General features: G+C 38.4%; 1 protein-coding gene across 1 annotated transcript in view; it reads left to right on the forward strand.

Moving 5' to 3' along the window:
- Positions 1-19,311, forward strand: part of PTPRT (protein tyrosine phosphatase receptor type T) — a gene marked incomplete in the record, with an annotated part of 259,610 nt that extends 240,299 nt beyond the window's left edge. Inside the window, 8 exon segments of the mRNA XM_072403721.1 lie at positions 2,589-2,724; positions 4,528-4,677; positions 5,485-5,658; positions 6,313-6,444; positions 9,252-9,377; positions 9,456-9,619; positions 16,439-16,574; positions 18,504-19,311. Of these exon segments, the coding sequence (XP_072259822.1) occupies positions 2,589-2,724; positions 4,528-4,677; positions 5,485-5,658; positions 6,313-6,444; positions 9,252-9,377; positions 9,456-9,619; positions 16,439-16,574; positions 18,504-18,557 (1,072 nt within the window).
- Between the last annotated feature and the right edge of the window lie 574 nt (positions 19,312-19,885).

Here is a 19,885-nt window from a genome sequence, read left to right on the forward strand (position 1 = left end):
AGCCAGGAAATAAACCAGGCCTTCTTGAGTGCTGCACCTCCTAGAGCACACTGTAATAGCAATATTTATTAGATTGATATCACATTGTAAAAAAATAATCTTTATAATAGATATAGTAGTAAAATACTATGTCTAATATGAATAAAAAGTGTTTAATATTATGGTATAAATTCAATAGCTATTTCGTGGTTCCCTCTTTAGGGAAGAACATGCCTAAAATTTAGTAGACATTCAGATATTACAAGTACTCCAAAGCAGTGCACATGCTGGGAGAATGAGACAAGTAGCATTAGGTGGAAGGGGGGGCAGCATACCAGAGGCTGGGGATCATTCACTACATGCGAATATATAGAAAACAAGTGTCTCAATGTTTGATTGGTTGGGTCGTAGTCGGTGATGCAGTTCATTACAAGGGCACAAAGAAAAAAAGTTTCAATAAACTCAGCTCTGGGAGCCAACAACTTCTTTTATAACTGCTTTGGTAATCATAATTACACCTTAGGTCTTAGGCTACATGTGTTAGATTCCTGTCAATGGTCTGAATGATCTTTCCTGGTTCATCCAATGGGTGACAATGAGAAATATAGACAGGGAGCAATGCAGTCATGGTGCCTTTATGAATCCTACTTTAAAGTGTAGGTGAACCAGACATAAAAAAACACATAACGTTCATTAGGTTCAACCAATATTTAATACCATCATCCTCCAAACTGCAAGTAATCCAATGGAAAGCCAAACAATAGTATAAAGCTTAGTCCAAAATGTTATAGTAGGGAAAGGAGTCATTCTTCATCCCCGATTTCGATCAGATACTCCATGGATCAGCAACCTACAGTGTTATTGTTTAAAATATCACCAGGTATATTTTGCACATTTAGAAACTTATCTAGTTTTTTTTTCGAGTTTTCTCCTAAGTTAGCTAGAACTTCCCATATCGCAGCAGCTGTTACTGTTAGTTGCTAGAATTTTCCTCACTTGTGTTCCATTTGTGTAAAATCGGTCCAAAATTCTGGATTCTGTCCCACACACTGTTAGAGTCTCTGTAGAGGAATTACAGTAATTACATGCATCAAAGTGGCATGGGAACCCTACCAGGAACCATGTGTCCAAAAAGGGTAGGAATTAGGTACAGTGTTTGATGGGGGCCAGCTTATGTGAATTGAAGGGTGACATGGGAAAAACGTAGTTTACAATTTTGTGTTGCGCTTAATATTTTTTAGGAACACAAAGTAATAGTGAATGACATAAAAAAGAAATGGCAGTTTAGTTACTTTTTAAGACTTTCCTATTTTAAAGACTGTGATATCCCCAAAGAAGCAATTGTTATTCCAAAATGTGCAAAGACCAAAAACTGATCTGACCCTGATTTGTATATCAGTGGTCCCCAACCTTTTGGAGCTCGCGGACCACTAAATGCACAGACTCCAGACCGCACATGTGCAGGGAGCCATGTATCACTCAAAGGGGAAGAAACTTCCTCCAGAGTGGCGCCATGATGCCAGAACCCGCACACTCCATAGACACAACCCGCCCTATGCCCTGAGCCTGTGATGCGTACTGGAGACGTGGTCCGTGGGTCTGGCTTGTGAGCCCCCTCAAGCAGGGTCCTTTTACTGGGGGGTGCACCGACCAGAACTGCAGCCCACCTATCAGACGGCCACGGCTCACTAGTGTGTTGTGGATCAGGGTTGGGGACCCCTGTTGTATAAAACAACCTTAAAAAGTAAGTTTGATGTAATTAATAAAAATTTGCTAACGTTGAGAGATGTGCTGATAGAATTAACATGGGAGATATGTACACTCAAGACAAACACATTCATAAGAGACACATGATTTTTAAAACTCTATTTTAGTATTGCATTTTGGATACAACAAAATATCATATTTTTATTTAAAACCTATTTATGTTTTTTTCTAAGGCTGTGAGTCACAAAATATTGGCGCCAAGAACAGGCAGTCAGTTAGCTTTTTGAGAAGGGGACCAATGATACCAGCCTCTTTATTATCCTGTACACGTCCCAATGTACGGAATAATAATTTAGCCGTTTGTATTACATTAAAAGATCTATTTGCTCACTGTAACAGTAAACTGACTGTGGTTGTACAGAAAAAGCAGTATATTCATTTTTAAAAGAAGCAGCATGGGTCTAAAAAAATATAGGATCTCCCAATATTTTCATAGACCAATATAAAGAACAGTTTATATGAAAAAAGCAAAATGGGTATATGGGGAATTCTAGTACACAGCTTTTGTACAATGACTAACATACACATCACCACTGGCATAAAATTTTCTTTGAATAAACATGTTTTGTTGGCAGATAGTAGCTCTTAGATAAACATACAGCATTCTGTATCATAGGAAAGTTCTAAACAAATAGGCAAAATTGAACATATTAAGTTATTATGAACATATTATGTTAAGGTAATATGAAAGTTGTTTTCAATCATTTAAAATCTTGAATAAGAAGGTAATTCTGTTATGAATGTAATCAAAAACAGTAATCTGTGTAAATATAAGAATGGCAGCTCTTTATGATCCATGGTTCTTAATGCTTTGATTTACTAAGTACTGTTATATTCCACAGCGCCGGAGCTGGAAGAACTGGCTGCTTCATTGCTATCGACATCATGCTGGACATGGCAGAAAATGAGGGAGTGGTGGATATTTTTAATTGTGTGCGAGAACTGAGGGCTCAGAGGGTCAATATGGTGCAGACCGAGGTAAGAGAATGACTCATTTTTAAATACAGTAACCCATTGCAACTTGTACTGCTCTGACCTCAGCAAATTGACTTATTTACAGGGTATTCCGAAAAGCCAATTTTTAGTTTTAGTTTTGGATAAAGTGGTGAGGGGTATATACAACCCTGTGTATTTATCCTCCTTATTTGTCCTAATGTCCTATCCAAACAATACAGAACAAAATTATGTCTTTAAATATACATCAGGAAAAGACAATTCTTTACTGAATAACTCCACAAGTTGCACATTACAGAAACACATGTTTTTATTAGTATGATGGTCAAACGAGTCTTTAAAAGGCTATTGATTTCTACTCTATGGCATTCCATTTTATTATTCTTGTTCTCTCACATTTTCCTCATTGTTTTGCATATATAGATATGTAGATTTTCCCTCCACTGGATATCTGTATTTTATGCATTTGCTCAGCTTTATAACAGTTGATGAGGTATACTCCTTACCACAGAGTTTGCTTTTAGGCTATGTACACACATCAGATTATGGCTTCAGGGCTAGTATCGGCCGAGAATCTGATATGTGAACAGTGCTTGTTCAACGTCATTCATGGATCCGTCCTGGCAGATCCATGAACGACTGCAATATAAGTGAAGGGTAGAGAGCGCAGCAGGGTCCCGCTCAATCGTTCTCCCCCCACCTGTCTCCATACAGCAGAACGGGGCTGTATGTTCATGCAAGTGCTGTATGCTCATACATCTTTCAGTCTTTTGTCGTTGGAAAGGTTTGCGAAAGATCTTTTCCAACAACACAAGTCTAACGTGTGTACGCAGCCTTAGTCAGCCCTGGATGGTAGACTTCTGATAACAGCAGTAGAGCTTACCCAGGATTCTAATTGGCCTTGGCCTATCAATGACCTCTCACAGAGAGATAAAACTTTAATGTCCAGGTAAACACACTCAGTAGCAGCCTTTCTGAACCCTTTTACCCTAAAGGAACACTTTAAATTCTTTTTGGGTCTAAAACCAATTCAGTTGGGATCAGTGGGAAGGATGCCCATTACCTGGTAATCAGTATTTCACCCTTACAGACAGCTAATACTATGATTGGTGTCTTATATTGGTGAGTCTTATAGAGCCTTGTTTTCAGGACCTGGGGAGGGATGACTCTACAGGGCCGGCCTTTTCAATAATGGCCAATTATTCCCTGGAGGAGAAGGTGAGAGATATATCAGAGATAAAAACCCTGAATAAATGGAGGTAGCACAAAATCCAGTAGACCATGGTGAAGATACTACTATCCGGTGCTGTGGATGACCAGCAATGATATATAAATATATATATATATATATATATATATATATATATATAATAAAAAATGAAAAATATAATGAAATACAACATGAATTTAAAAATTTGATGATGCACATGCTGCAATAATTGCACATCTTAGTTAATCAACTCTCATCATTAAACAAGGAATACAATTAATTCTTATGACTAACCACTCCAGATTTCTTTTTCTCTAGTTTCAATTTTCTATTATTTGATAAAACTGGAGGGAAGAAAAATATGCTATGCTTGCTTATAGTGACCAAACTTTACAAAACAAAATTATTTTTTTCTATTTAATACCATCTTACATCTGAGTTGTTAGTTGCAGTTAAGGGATTAGCTCTACTTCGAGGGTAGTTTTGACATATGCCTGGAGCTTTAAAACTATACGTACCATATATTTTAGATATTATTACAGTTGTGCTTTTGGTCAATGCTAATTTTTAAGTCTTAGTTATCTCTTCCTCTTAATCACTGTAATTCATTTTGCTAGGAGCAGTATGTATTTGTCCATGACGCCATTTTGGAGGCCTGCCTGTGTGGCAACACTGCCATCCCAGTGTGTGAATTCCGCTCCGTCTATTATAATATCAGTCGTTTAGACCCACAGACCAACTGCAGTCAAATCAAAGATGAATTTCAGGTATATCCTACAGAGGTATTTGTAACTGTATATATAAAAGAAATATTGTGATTAACTGTTTCTATATGTATGATTGACTGATAACCATAGACTGGCATCGCTGGGGGAATCATAGACCGGTAACCCTGGGAAGACAATCATTGACTGGCATCTCTGGAAAAACCATACATTGGCAACTCTAGGGCAACCATAGGCTGGGTCCCCTTTAGTCCCCTTTAAGCATCTCCTGGGTCCCCTTTAGTGTTTAGTGGGTTTGGTGTGACTTCCACTTTACTACTGTATACTGCAATAAAGTGGAGATTAGAAAGACGAGCCACTAAGCTCTCCTGGAAGATTTTCAGGTATTAAAACCCTGCAGGTAATCACTCATTGTAGGTCATTTGTAGTTAATGATGATTATTATAAATATAAAGCATTTATAGCAAAGAAAAAGCATTATTATGTGGATAGTTTTTACGAAACGCCTACATATTCTGTGTACATTTGTATGTCTTGGTATATATGTAATGCTGTAATAGAATGGTGAGCCAGAGCAGAGATACATTTTTGTCAGTTGCCAAAACAATGTGAGATCTGAGAATGGGTGAAAGGCAGCAACAGAGGTCAGTCCCAGGTCAGGCACGCTTTAAGAAGCAAATTAGAGCTTTACTAAGTCCTTCATAAATAAGCCTCAAGCTTCAAGGTAAAACGAGGAAAGGCAAAGTCACTGCAGAATCAGATACTAAATGCACAATAATGAAAAATGATTTACAGTCAAGCAGCAAACACGGTTTCCTTTTATTTATGTGAATAATTTTAATTTTTCAGACCTTAAACATTGTAACCCCACGAGCAAGGCCAGAAGATTGCAGTATAGGGCTTCTTCCCCGAAACCATGACAAGAATCGGGCTCTAGATGTCCTTCCTCTGGATCGGTGCCTTCCCTTCCTTATTTCACTGGATGGAGAGACAAGCAACTACATCAACGCAACACTTATGGATGTAAGTTAAAAAAAGTCAATTTTTCCATACATATATATATATATTGCAACACATTAAGGCAATTGGCACAAAATACATTTTGAAAAACTTTTTTCAAATTTTGCGCCTTCAAAAAGACTCCTGTGAGAGTGCCAGCTAAAACAACCATATAAATATATATATAGCAAGCAATTACATAAAGTATGCTCAGACCTAGTTCCATACCAGTGTAGCTGTACAGTATATCAGGAACTGTGCATTACCGTCTGTCACTTGCAAGTTCTGATCCGTCACAGGAAACATCCTGATTGTCACACTCCGGGGGTCGGCCCTGATCTCTCCGCTTGTGTCGGAGATCTGACAGCTCTGCTCTGCAAAGGGAATATTTTCCAGATAATCCTGTCTCACACACAAGACTGACAGATTATGTGATCAGATGCAACAGAATAAACCATGCATTAGGCACTCCGCAGTATAAACTCTGTAATGTTGCTGGCTGTCAGTGGCTCTGTGATGATACCATGACACATACAGTACAAAGTTGTCTGTACCATCAAACATAGGTAGTAAAAGTAACACATTTCCTCTATGAATTGCTGCACGTTGGGCAAACATTTGTTGTTTGCAAATCGTATGATGATCAGAGGTCTTCTAAATGTCTGTTTGGTTTTCTAGAGCCATAAAAAGCCGGCAGCGTTCTTGGTCACACAACATCCATTACCCAACACTGTGCCAGATTTCTGGAGGATGGTCTTTGATTATAACTGCACTTCAATCGTTATGCTGAATGAAATGGATGCTGCTCAGGTAAAACCTTTTTATCTATTGTTTAAATATATGTAAATCTTAATATTAAGCTCGTTTTTTTTATTTTATTTGGGTTTATATATTTATTTTTACCATTGAAACCTTTTGTGATGACAAGTACTCATATTTTGGTGACATCAATGGTTTTAGTGCGTTAAGATTGTAAAACACCTTTTTACTACATTACAGAAAAGAAGTACCTTCTGTAGTCCTTATTCAGAATGCTGTTCATCTATAAATGTAATACAGTGAATATTTTCACTCTAGGACAGGAAGTAAGTTACTGGCAGAATTACTAGGTACAAATAAAAAAGGCCTTGAAAAGAAAATGGATTTAGACATCTAAAAAGTGATAAACTGCAATATATTCATTTTTAGTTCTGGATTAAGATACATTTTGCCTTTGTGCTGTAGATAGATAATTTCTTTTAAGGGGCATTTATTCCAGTCCTAACAGAAAAGCCTTGACTGCACCAACTGCCGACAGATCTTAGTAGCCTATCCAAAACACAATACCCCTCCCCCCCCCCTTAACCCAATACCAACCATCCCTACTTCATTAGCTAATAACCACACCACACAAATCTCTTTTGGTTAATGGCCTGTAGGTCCTTTATTACAACAATTTAAAATTATTCATATGTAAATAATAAAAATTAATAAACTTCCATATAAACTTTAATATATACAAAACTTGAAATAAATAACAAAATAGAAAACTATGAATTAACATTTTACCCTAATAAACATTTTACAACAATTAACCATTTAACTCTTTACTGGTTGCTGGTCCTTGTAGGCACACTAGTTAAACGAGTGGTATTCTTTACCAAATAAGTTGTGTATAATTGCTCCCAGCCGCCAAACCTCCCGGCTCAGGAACAACATTCCTTACATTAACCACCACCACAAATTAAAACCACAATCCACCAAAGCTAAGGAGACCCCACACCAAAGATTGGTAACCAATCCACTGGAACATTTGCAAAAGAATCATTAACCCGAGGACCTCAACCACTCACCCTTACTAACAACCAACCCCCACCAACGTTACATAACTAAACAATCCTGAAACCAAAAAAGGTGGGTGGGAAACTTTCTTCTTACTCTCCTTAAGGTAATGGACTCAAACTTCCTGTTCCTGACCTTTTTAACCACTTGACCCTCCTTCACCTCTGCCCCATGCCGGCCTTCCTCTATGCTTCTTTTCTCACTTGTTTCAGGCCTGACCTTTTTGGTACATCTAACCAGATATTGGGTTGTGAGGCTCTTTAGGAGCCCATATCTCAGCCCCTAGTAGTTTAGGTAGACTAAAGAGGGCTTGTAATATAGAGAGGATTTACTAACAATCACCCAAAATAAATGCAATGTAGGATATAAAGATCACTCTACATTTACCTCTGATCAGTCATTCTAGGTCAGATCTAAAGTAGGCTCCAGACAAGGGCTGTGTGTGTAACAAATCCTGCCTGGGTTAAAATGCCAATGAGCTTTACCAATCCTCTAACTGCAGTATTTGTTGTAAATGAGAATTTCCCATGCTCTGTTTTACAATCACAGATGTGCTAAGGTTGGACTTCAAAATAGAATTGGGTCCAGGACATGGAGTAGCTTTAAAATGGGCTCTCAAGTATTGTGGAGTAATGTACCCTCAAAGTTTACACAGAACATTCAAATCAGCAGGATAGCTCTCCCTGCTCCCCCATCCAGGAGATTGGTATTCTGCAAGCCTTCAAATCTCCAACTGGATCAACTTCAATGTTTTCATACATGGGCTCCTGAGCCACCACAAAAAAATAAAAATAAAAGTATATCTGCTATAAAGTGAGCTGCTCTGAAATGCCTGTGGCTAGAAATGTTGTTGACAGCTTGCTTTAAAACTCATTTGCTGATCGCTTAGCATTAGCAACATAACCTGTTTACCATTCTACTTTAAACTCCACATTTTTTCTAAAGTAAGGCAGTCTGGGAAAGTCCACAGATTTATATTTGCTATTTATGACCGATCAATCATGTCCTATACTCATTCAAATGTGTGAAAAATTCATTGTGGCTCCTTGGAAATGTTAACAATTCATACTGTAAAGGTACTCATAAAGGTACTATATAGGAATCGACACAGCTGTGTCTGCGGAATGCAGTATTAATAACTATAGAATACATTGATGATGCTTATTTAGCTAGTTGTGATTGGAGAGAAGGAAATTAGATACATACTCTGGACACCTTAAAGTTAAATAATATTCTTTGCACATGCTACTAAGCACTCCTTGTCCTGAAAAAAATGGCAAATTCAGTATAAGCGTGTTTGGCAGCAACATTATCCAATTTTTCCGATACTACTCCGACAGGTACTCTTCACTAATGTCAAAGAATAAAGCTAGAACTTGCCAAAAAAAAACTGTCATTAAAAACAAAGATCAAATGATTGAACTTTGACAGGTTTTCTTGAAAAAGTCCTCTGGTTAATATTTCCATTCTTCTGCAAGTTTTCAAGTAATGCAGCTATTCTTCCTGTGTGCCGGTGGGGGACTTATTTCACTCTCGCTCAACAGCTGCCCGTCCCACATCCTTGCATGTCATTTCATCAAACTGTTATTTCTCTCTCCATGTGATTATAGCACTCAGCATGTTGGTCTGTTTCTATGATTGTTGATTATATCCCCTGCATCTTATTATTATTCCTATTCCTTCGTTATTCTATCAGTGTTTTTGTTTCACCCAGCGTGTTGTTTTATTACACTGCACAATCTTGCTCAGCTATGCATGTATATTGATATTATTGAAATTCTTTATTCCTTCCCTAGCTGTGTCTCCAGTATTGGCCGGAGAAGACGTCCTGTTGCTATGGGCCGGTGCAGGTGGAGTTTGTATCGGCTGATATTGACGAGGACACCATAAGTCGAATATTCCGTATCTGTAACATGGCAAGGGTAAGAAAATTAAAAGTCAAAGAAAGGAGGGCAGTTTTCTTTAAAGATTGGTTCCCTGAGTCTCTCCTTTTTTTTTAGCCTCAAGACGGGTATCGCATAGTACAGCACCTTCAGTACATTGGGTGGCCAGCGTATAGGGAAACCCCTCCTTCAAAACGCTCCATATTGAAAGTTGTCCAGAGGCTGGAGAAGTGGCAAGAGCAGTATGATGGCCGAGAAGGCAGGACAGTTGTTCACTGCTTGTAAGTATAATGGGGATCAGGTTCACTGCCAGGGGAGGAACTGAGAACTGGGGAGTAGACACAACCAACTGGTCCTTTGATGCTAGGGTTAGTCTTAAGCTGCGTACACACTTGCAATTTTTGTCGTTGGAAAGGATCTTTCACGATCCTTTCCAACGACAAGGGAGTGCACGATGCATGAACGGTGCTGTACATACAGCACCGTTCATGCTCTATGGAGAGGGGAGGGGGAGAGCGACGGAGCGGCACCCTGCTGCGCGCTCTCCCCTTCCCTTTCATTAGGATCGGCTGTCGTCCATCGTCCGTGGATCCGGCAGGTCGGTCGTCCGGACAATGGACGACACCGACTGTACACACGGCAGATTTTCGCCCGATAATTGGCCGATGCCGATTATCGGGCGATAAAAATCTGACGTGTGTACGTAGCTTTAGGTGTAACTTTCCAGCATGTACTTCCATTGTAGCCTATTGCATTCTTTCACTCAACGGTGAGAAAACTAAACTTAAGCTGCGTACACACCCTGCTGCGCGCTCTCCCCTTCCCTTTCATTAGGATCGGCTGTCATCCATCGTCCTGGATCCGGCAGTACACACTTATTTTCACTAACCACACCGACTGTACACACGGCAGATTTTCGCCTGATAATTGGCCGATGCCGATTATCGGGCGATAAAAATCTGACGTGTGTACGTAGCTTTAGAGAAGATTATATGACATATACATTGCCCTCTGGGCAGTGATGTCAATAACTTTCTCCCAGATGAGTTCATAGTCTTATGTCTCTAATATAGTCCTATGACCATAACTTAGTCTAAGGCAAATTTTGGGTAGACAAAAGTTTATTGACAAGTATGTTATCAGAAAAACATACAAGCTCTATGTGGTTAGTGTCCTGCCTGATATTCAAACCTAGAAACAAAGTGCTGGAGGGGATGCTGGCTCCTGACCCCTGTACCACCTATATAATGTATAGCATTAGTCACTGTCCGTGTGGCAAAGTATCCCTACTCTAGACCATCAACCCAAAATAGTAATAGTAATAAAATATCTTGCTCCTCTTCTGCTTAAAAAGAAAGTCTGGTAACTTGACCGCTTTCTAGAAAGGCTGTGGTAGCTAAGAACACAAGTTTAACTTAATATTTATTGACTGGATACATATAATCCAGATTATATAATTGTAAGCAAAGTAACATTATAATGGTCAGCTTGTAAAAATGTGCATTGATACTTCCAGTGAAATTAACTGTGGCCACATCTCCATTTTTCTTTACTGGTAACAATCGCATTCAAATCTGTTTTTGAAGTCTGAATTGGAATTAGGGTAATACTATTTCTTAAAGGGTCAGTCTGGCCAAAAGTAATATGTTAGCTTTAGGTACAGTAAAGTGGACTGAGTTAACCCATGGTCCTTTTCATACATACAGTACATTATTTTCCATACTTTATGTCCACCTGGGATTTTGATGGTTTCCTTTGTGTGTTCCTGCACTTCATTTTTTATTTTCTGTAGCAGAAAAAGAGAGTGTGGGTCCAATATAAGGCCGGAGCAAGTGTACAGACCTAAAATCTACAGTATATCAGAAAAAGTCAGCTAGTTTAACTTTCTAGCATATCCATTCTTGACCATGGTTCCATGGTAACCCCATGTGTCCCCAGAGTTTGCTAGTGGTTCCTGAAACTGTGGATAATTGACTTCCCATTTGATGATGACCACATAGTTCTCGGGCCAACACCACCTGGCTGAGCCAGCTCCATGACTCTAATGGCGTTTTAGTTATCTATAAAGTGACATTCTATCTACTACTGTAGGGGGTCTTATTTTCACTAACCACCTTTTCAGAGGGGTAAAAAGGTTGAGAAAGCTACTAAAAAACTTAGATATCAATTGTAGATAGATTGACCCTTTAATACCGCTGTTTTGACACAAGTTGTATAGTGTGACCTTTACAAGCAAGCTGCAATCTCTAGGATGAAAAATGGCTGTTTATTGACATAGTGCTTAGTTTACTGTTCACAAGACAGGAGTACATTGGAAAGTCCCTCAGTTCATGGAATCCACAGCTATACTTAATGTCAGGTACATTATAGTACAGTGTATGCACCACAACATAACATGCAGGTAAAGCAATGCCTTTGTAAAGCAAATCTTTGGGGTATGCCTAAAAAACTTTCTCCAGCCATGTTCCCCAGACCCACATTCACTTTTTAAGGATCACCCACAAAAACTGTGTCAAACAGGATTCTCCTTCATTTGCCCAGGCAAAAATGTCAAAACCCAAAATCTGATCTTTAGTAGAAAAGTGCTTTCCTGTTCCATTTGTTCTACATACCCAAGGGATGAACATTCACTAACCCTGAAACGTACAAAAGATTCCTTTTTTTCATTGGGGAATGTCAACCTATTCAGTGTAAAACCTATTTTTAAGTTTAGTTTTTCCAGGGTTAATTTTTATTACAAAAAGGTAAAAAAAAAAAGCATGCGTCCTTCCTACCCCCTATCCTTTACAAAAAAAAAAAAACAGCTTGCACAAAGGATATGGACTGGCATCCCCATAACAAGAGATTGGCTTACCCCTAGTACGAGAGATTGCAAGCATGTAGCATCCCCTTACCCCCACTCCATCCCACCCCCAGTACCTAAATACCAGCTTGAATGCCATTGAGCACTGGTTTAAGGCATTCCCTAAGCATGTTATTTAAATAATATGCTTCTTTTTATTGTTGCACACTGAAAAACTCTGTCCCTGCCATATGGTAGTTTTCCTTTTAATTGTTTGCTTGTTCTCTGTAGCAGTGACTAGATCTCTATGCTTTTTAATAACAGTACTTTGCCTTATTCTCCCGGAAAATGAGAAATATTTATAGCAAAGTTTGGCTGACATAGACTTAGGTGGAGCTCGCTGGCATATTTTACATGGGCGAATTCACCCATCACTACCCATGAAGGGGCTACTCCACATTCTCAATTCAATATACATTAAACCTGGCAAGATTTTAACTGAACAACATAAAATGTTTGGTTTTAAATAAGATCAATCCTTTCTGAAAATACAGAGTAAATCACACTGTGTCTTATGCATGAATTTACCTATTATTTTTACCTGAAGAAATAAATATACCCCCTGTGTGATAACAGATTTATTTAAAGAACAATCTTCTGAATGTTGTCAGCCATTTTTGCTTTAGGTATAGGTAAGGGGATGAATGGTTAGTAGGGTTTGGCTTGCTGCCGACGCCCCACCTGTTGTATGCTTCCACCAATTTGGTAAATCAGCAACCAGTACTTTTGATAATAGTGATTTTATGCATTGGAATTCTATTGAAGATCCCCATTTGTCCAACATTCTAATAAAACCCTTTGATTTATTCAATACCTGTCTCTGTCATCTAGATGTGCTTACTTAATATCAACATAACCTTATTAACCTAATGCCCCCATACCTCAATTAAGAGTATTCACAAGTGCAATAACCCTAAGTTTCCTGTTCAAATTCCATACACACTCCTTGCTCTATGTTGCTGATAATACTATATTACAATATATACCATCTTTCTCATATCTTATTGGAATAATTGGGCGTGGAAATCCTGCAGACGTTTTTATCAACTTCACATTACTGTTATTATATAGATCTCTAAATTTCAAGTTAAGACCTCAACCCTCCCCTGAAGAAGCCTAGGAGCGAAATGCGTCGGGATTGTGAGACCTTTTCAAAAAAATGTTGATATGATATTTGAAATGTATATGACAGAGAAAAGTTTCTTGTATATCACAATTATTACATAATAAGAATAAAAATATCAAAAAATGTTTCAAAATCATGCCTACTAAAAGACTCTCTATCTTTTCACCCCATCCTATTATGCTTGTGCTGTCAACTTGTCGATAGATTGTTATAGATAATCATCACCCGACCCAGGGTCATGCTCGTGTCATTGACACCGCTATGCAGGAGAGCACAGCACAAATTTTGTGTGAGAAGATCGCTCAGACGTAATTACACTTACCTCTCTCAGTTTTTTTTATTTCTATATAGGATCACCAGTCTAGAAGTGCAGTTTGTCAATCCATCTATAAAGTGATATCCTGGTTATGTATAGACATCAGCAGTCAAAATCAATGGCTTTATAGATCTTTCAAGGGCTCTGCTGTAAAGATCTCCAGACCTGAACTGCGATTAACAGAGACCCGCTTTAGCCGTTTTAATGCAGAATTTACTGTACCCGTTTTTTAAAATAATTTAATAAAATTCTTTTAAAAATTTATTTCATAAAAATAAAAAAAACTGTAGCAGAAAGGGTGATTTTCATCTCATCAAAGAGTAAAATTCCAGGGCTTGGGGTGAAAAGGGTAGATGTTGGATCTTCAGCAAAGAGATATGTGAAGCTAATGGGTGAGTCTATGGTGGATGGACGATACCATTGAGATAGAAAAATAGATTGTTTACATGTATGTAGCGTTCCCTTCAAATATTGTTTTGCCACCTTCTTGGCATGTTGATGTTGTCTTGAAGATTCCTCCGGGGTGTTTTCTCAGTATTCTGTCAATCTTCTCACTCTAAAGTTCAGTAGGTGAAAGATCAAAACTTGCCATGATCTTGCCTTCACTCACCCTGCCTTTTTTCTCTGAATACATCTAACACATTCTGTTCTGATCCATGTCCTACTGGAATAAAATCTGAGCCTGCGGAAGCGTGCTTTGTACAAGATCATGTTTTCCTAAGTCACACATCAAGAGTAACCAGTGTGTTTCCAAGCATCACAAATTTCTTGTTTCTAGTGATTACATGTGATATGAATAGGTATATGATAGACCTTTCTTTTATTTTCATTTCATTATTTCATTTTTTTATAAACTTTTTATTTTGGAAAGAATTGTTAGCATGTGTTACCAGTTTTGTAACCAGCAATATGCAGCATAACAGTGTAGGAAAGGTAAATGCTGTGCTTGTTTGTTTTAGTTTCAAAGGTTTTTTAGTATTTTAATGTAAGTCCTATGCTAAAGACCACCTAAGTACTGTCAAGCAAAAGGCAGCACCATCCAATATTTTGTACATTAGGAAAAATAGGAATGGTTAGAATTTTAACTCTTATGAAATATTAGTTGCATTTGTATGACTCTTACCTACTATTAGCAACAGATATCTCCTGCCGACCAATGGTAACCAGACATAACAATTCTTCTAAAAACTGGAGTGCTATTAAACAAAAACACCCTATGTATTAAAATATTGTTAGCAAGAAAACACCAAGGCAAGATTTTAGGGCAAGAATAAATTATTAGGCAGCTGAGAAGAAATAGGACCCGCTCTTACTAGTCTTGTCTCAACACGTCAACACTTGAAACAACCTAGGTTTCTCTCTGTTGAAGATATGCAAAAAGAAAGGGGACTTATTTGGCACATGTATAAAATAAAATACCAAAAACTTTTTTATTTAGAAAATATTAAAACACCAATAAAAGATTATGCCATTTGTTTTAACATGCAAGACGGCATGATCTGAACATCAATATTGCTCATAGATTGGACCATGGTATATCAAATGGTTTAACAGTTAACAGTATAGCATCTCACAACATTAGTGGGTGTCTCGACGCGTTTCACGGTCAATGCCGCTTCATCAGGATAATAACGCTGACAGATAAATATTTATAGCATAAATTATACATTATAGTATCTTGTCATCTTCATTCAAATATATATAGGGCCTCAAAGCAAACCAAGAGCTCATGATAAGGGTAAGTGCAAACCGATAGGCGATAACAGAGAGGAATCCCTGTATAGATGTAGATGAATTGCCACTTCAAAAATGAAGGAGATGGACCACAGGTCCCAGTTCTGATAGCTCCTGCTGTCAGCCTCTCAGCCAATTGCTTATTGAAACTAATTTCAATAACTTTCAGCTGTTCTCCCTGTTGAAAACTAATATGCCTTGGGTTTATGGAAAATCTTGTAAATCTTGCTTGGAGTTTGCAATCTTTGTTGTCTATAATGGGCGAATCTTGTTAAAAACGTCTGCCAATTAGTAGGCCTAATAAGTAAGATGTAGTCAAACAAAAGCCATGGGAAGCTTGGCACTGCCATAAGGGAACATGTACCAATCCCATTATTTCAAATCAATACAATTTGTCTGTATATAAAAATATCACTCTCACTATCCCACTAGATGTTCCCTATTCCTCCCTGCAAACCTTTCATGTTTGGACCAGAAGTCAAGAATCTTGGTAATTTTCCACATGCGCTTAGAATAGGTGAACCCAAACCTCATCCTTAGAGGGAGGTTGTCAGAATCTGTTGGGCTGTTGATATTTTTTTTTTTTTGTATTATTATTCTGTTAATGGACTTTATTGTGCTTATCTTTGCCTGGTGTTTCTCAACCATGGTTCTATGGAATAACAGGGTTCCTCCAGAGTTTGCTAGGGGTATCTTGAGCAGTTTATACCTCTCAGTTTAGTTTAACAGTCACCAGTAATCTTTTTGGCCATTTATAGGTGTGACATTCTTCCTAATGGCCAGCAATGTAGGAGTGATTCTACACTGCTGACATAGACAAAGAATTTCTTATATCTTTTCATTTACAGTTTAGATTTGACATTTTATTCTATAAAATACATACATTCCTTTAATTAGTACTTGATGTGTATGTGCTAGCAATAATTTAAGTGAATCTTTTTTTTAGTATTCTTTCCCCACAGCTATATTTTTATAACCTATTGTCTGCCAGCCTGCATGTGTCAGGGTCTGGTCTCTGGTGAAAGCCATGCTCCGTGTTGTTCTGTGCGTATCTGTATGACACGGATTCTGTTCTCCCTCAGGAATGGAGGAGGTCGCAGTGGAACATTCTGTGCTATCTGCAGCGTGTGCGAGATGATCCAACAGCAGAACATCATCGATGTGTTTCACACCGTGAAAACCCTGCGGAATAACAAGGCCAACATGGTGGAGGCGCTGGTGAGTGACGGGCCCCCTTCTGCCTCTGTGTCTCAACAGGACAACAAATAGGGAATACACTAAATCATTTCTGGCAGGAAGAAATAAATCTGTCACAAGTGATGTCCATCTAAAATCATAATCCTTTCTATAGTGCTGCTTAATATGAACCCTGCTTCATCTAGAAGCAGCGATCAGCAGTAGAATGCTGAAATCAGGGGGACAAAGAATCACAGAATGACAAGGAACCTGGATAGTAATTGTTCACCATTGAATATTAAATGTTCTGCACTAATTTATATAAACCCCATGGCCTTTTGATTATTTATATATGAAATCAGAAACAAAAAGGTAATACAGGTAGTCCCCGGGTTACATACAAAATGGGGACTGTAGGTTTGTTCTTAAGTTGATTTTGTATGTAAGTCAGAACAGGTACATTATTTTAATAACTACAGTTTGGACAGATGTACGTCTCAACATATTATTAGGCAGTATGGTGTCAGTTAATGTTTAAAATCCCTGAAAAAAAACAACTTTATGGAGCCTAGACATTCAATAACTTCTGAAGGAAGCTGTGCTTTGATATGCAAAAATAAACAACTGCAGAGTTTGTCTTGGTCATTAAAGAGTTACAAGATGTTTCAGAAGAGCTCAGTTCTTAAGATCACCCACAACTTCAGCTGTGTTTAGCAAAAGATTTCTTCTGTAGGCATACAAACCACCCCCTCCATCAAGCCTCTGTCCTACACACAAGCGAGCAGGGAAACCCCATTCATGTTTAGGAGTTGTCTGTATGTCCGGATGTCCTTAAATCAGGGACTACCTGTAAACACTAGTTTCTAAAACCTATAAAATTATTATATAGCTGGTGTAAATATTAACCTCCTGTCATCCACAGTACAGAAGAGTTCCAACTGGGAGAAAGGGAGGGACTACTAGGGACCAATTATGCTACATATATAAGTACAAAGAACATGCTGACAACAAAAAGGAGCAATTGTATGATCATTAGGGTGTTGCCCCCTTTTTATTGTCTAGAACAAGGTAGGGGCAAGGGGGTAACCTGTATTCTAACTGCAGTAGAGAAAGGTAAGGTCACTAACTTGCCTGTGCTGTCTGGAACGAGGGTGTAAATCTCGGCATGTGTACTACAAAGAAGTTAAGAACATATAAGGACTTAGGTTGGCCTTGGTGCTGCAATTCAGAACTGTCATCATGGGGGATTCCCAATATGAGGAATCCCATTAGAAAAACCTAGATCATTGACCAGGACTTTATACATTTGATATCATCTCAGCTAGACCTTTTCTTTGAAGAGCAATGTTTGAGAAGAAAGGCAGTGTTTGACCTGCAGTTCACTCACCTCAATATGACACATTACATCCAAAGAAATGCAGCACAATGCAATGTAAGTCAAACACAACCTTTGAACCAATATGTGTGTTCCTAAATAAAGTCTTTGCCTTTAGGATAGGATTTTGCCTATCTGTGTTTGACATGTGTTCAGAAGGCTTGTAAAAAACAGAAAACAATGCTGGCCAACATAAAACAGGATGTTTTAATCTTTTGAGTCAACAACTATTTTTTAAAAGTCTTTAATCCCTGATGTAGTTGTACTTCCAAAGGCCCCAAAAAGGCTGTTTTAGGTTTCTGTCCAAAAATATTATACTCCTCATCCCACTTTTCCTTTACATTGTGCTCTAACTGCCTAACCATGCCCCTTTACTCGAGAAACCTGCCTGGCAAAATCTCACCATACCCAATTGGCCCATCCAGTCAGAACCAGTGTTCCTTACCTTATCCACCAAGAATAAACTCTTGCAGAGGTTGTAATCTTTAAAATCTTCACATGCTTTAAAAAAGGTGTCAGAAGTTCCACTTTTTTATTTACAGTTACCTTTTCCTGTTTGTATTCTGTTCCTCACATTTCCTATTCTTCCTCCTCAGGAGCAATATAAATATGTATATGAAGTTGCCTTGGAATACCTGAATTCCTTCTGATCCTGTTTGGCCTGGGGGACGGGGTGGTGTGTGAAGATGCTTTGGTCATGTGCAGCCCCTGTGTGGCCTAGGAACTCTGAACTTACTATAGGCCGGGCAGAGGTTGCCGGTGATCTAGATGAAAAACCTTCCACCGTTTGGGCTTTGCTGATTGACATTGCTGATCTGAAGAGCACATTCAGCCGGTGATAGAGCGAGCAGCCGACAACTCTAAGAGCACATCAAAGAACAATGCCTTTATTTGACTGTACATGCATCTAACCCTGCTCTTTACTCTTTTGCTGGAGTCTCCTTTCATCCCTTCTCAGCTACCCTGTTCCACATACACACTATATGCATCAAATAGTGCTCTAACCAACTTCAACAAGCAGTATCAGAGTGAAGTGTTTGGGTTCCCTACACATAGCTAGAAGAACACCATCCGCACAGATGCAGAACTCCAGCCATTTTCTAAGGACATTCGTGTTTTATCATGAGCATAACCTCATTAACCACCTAAACTGCGGAGATACTGGCATGGATCTCTAAATTCACTTATTCCTATGCGAATACACTCCCTTCTCCAAGCAGTCTTGTGCCCTGCCTCCTGCGGCAGGCCCCACGGTACAGATGATGTAGTCTCGTCCTCTTTCTAATGACCCTGTCTTTATTTATTGCTGTAAATGTTCCTGGGGAGGGGGTCAAAGCAGTTTGTATTCTTGGAAAATGTCTTGCAATGGAGCGTCCAATAAAATTGTGATGTCTTTCTTTCTTACTAATGGCTACGGTGTCTTGGTGTACTTCTGTAAACAAAGGGGTTAAAAATCACTCAAGCCCGATTTATGGACATTTACATATTCTTAATCTTAATTCTTAAAAAAGCCATCACTGACCTTTGTAACTGCAAGTGCTGTGTAACCGATTCTGCAAAAATCACATCAGAGACGTTGGCTGGATTCCGTTGGCTTCTAACATCATACAGCACCTACTATTCTGTAGGTAATTTTTATTTAGCAGAAGTAACTTTGCACTTAATACTTAATAAAATACAAATATTACAATCAAAATGATTTTAAATATTCAACTGCTCACTTTCAAAGTAGTTAAATTATTCAAATATATAAGGAAAATATATATGGTCATTTTTACTATCTGCTGGTGATTTCTATAGGGGTGGCGAACCTTGCATTTTACAGACCAGTCTAATTTTAATGTTCTTGTTGTGGACTTTGGCAATGAATTTCTCCATACTGCCTTCAGTTTACAAAGTTCAATCACTTATTGCAAATCACATTTCCAATCTTGGTGTTACAGATATTCATTAAAGAACATTGCCACCTTTCTGGTGC

The sequence above is a fragment of the Pyxicephalus adspersus genome, chromosome 3, assembly GCF_032062135.1.
Source record: "Pyxicephalus adspersus chromosome 3, UCB_Pads_2.0, whole genome shotgun sequence".
Lineage (NCBI taxonomy): Eukaryota > Metazoa > Chordata > Amphibia > Anura > Pyxicephalidae > Pyxicephalus > Pyxicephalus adspersus.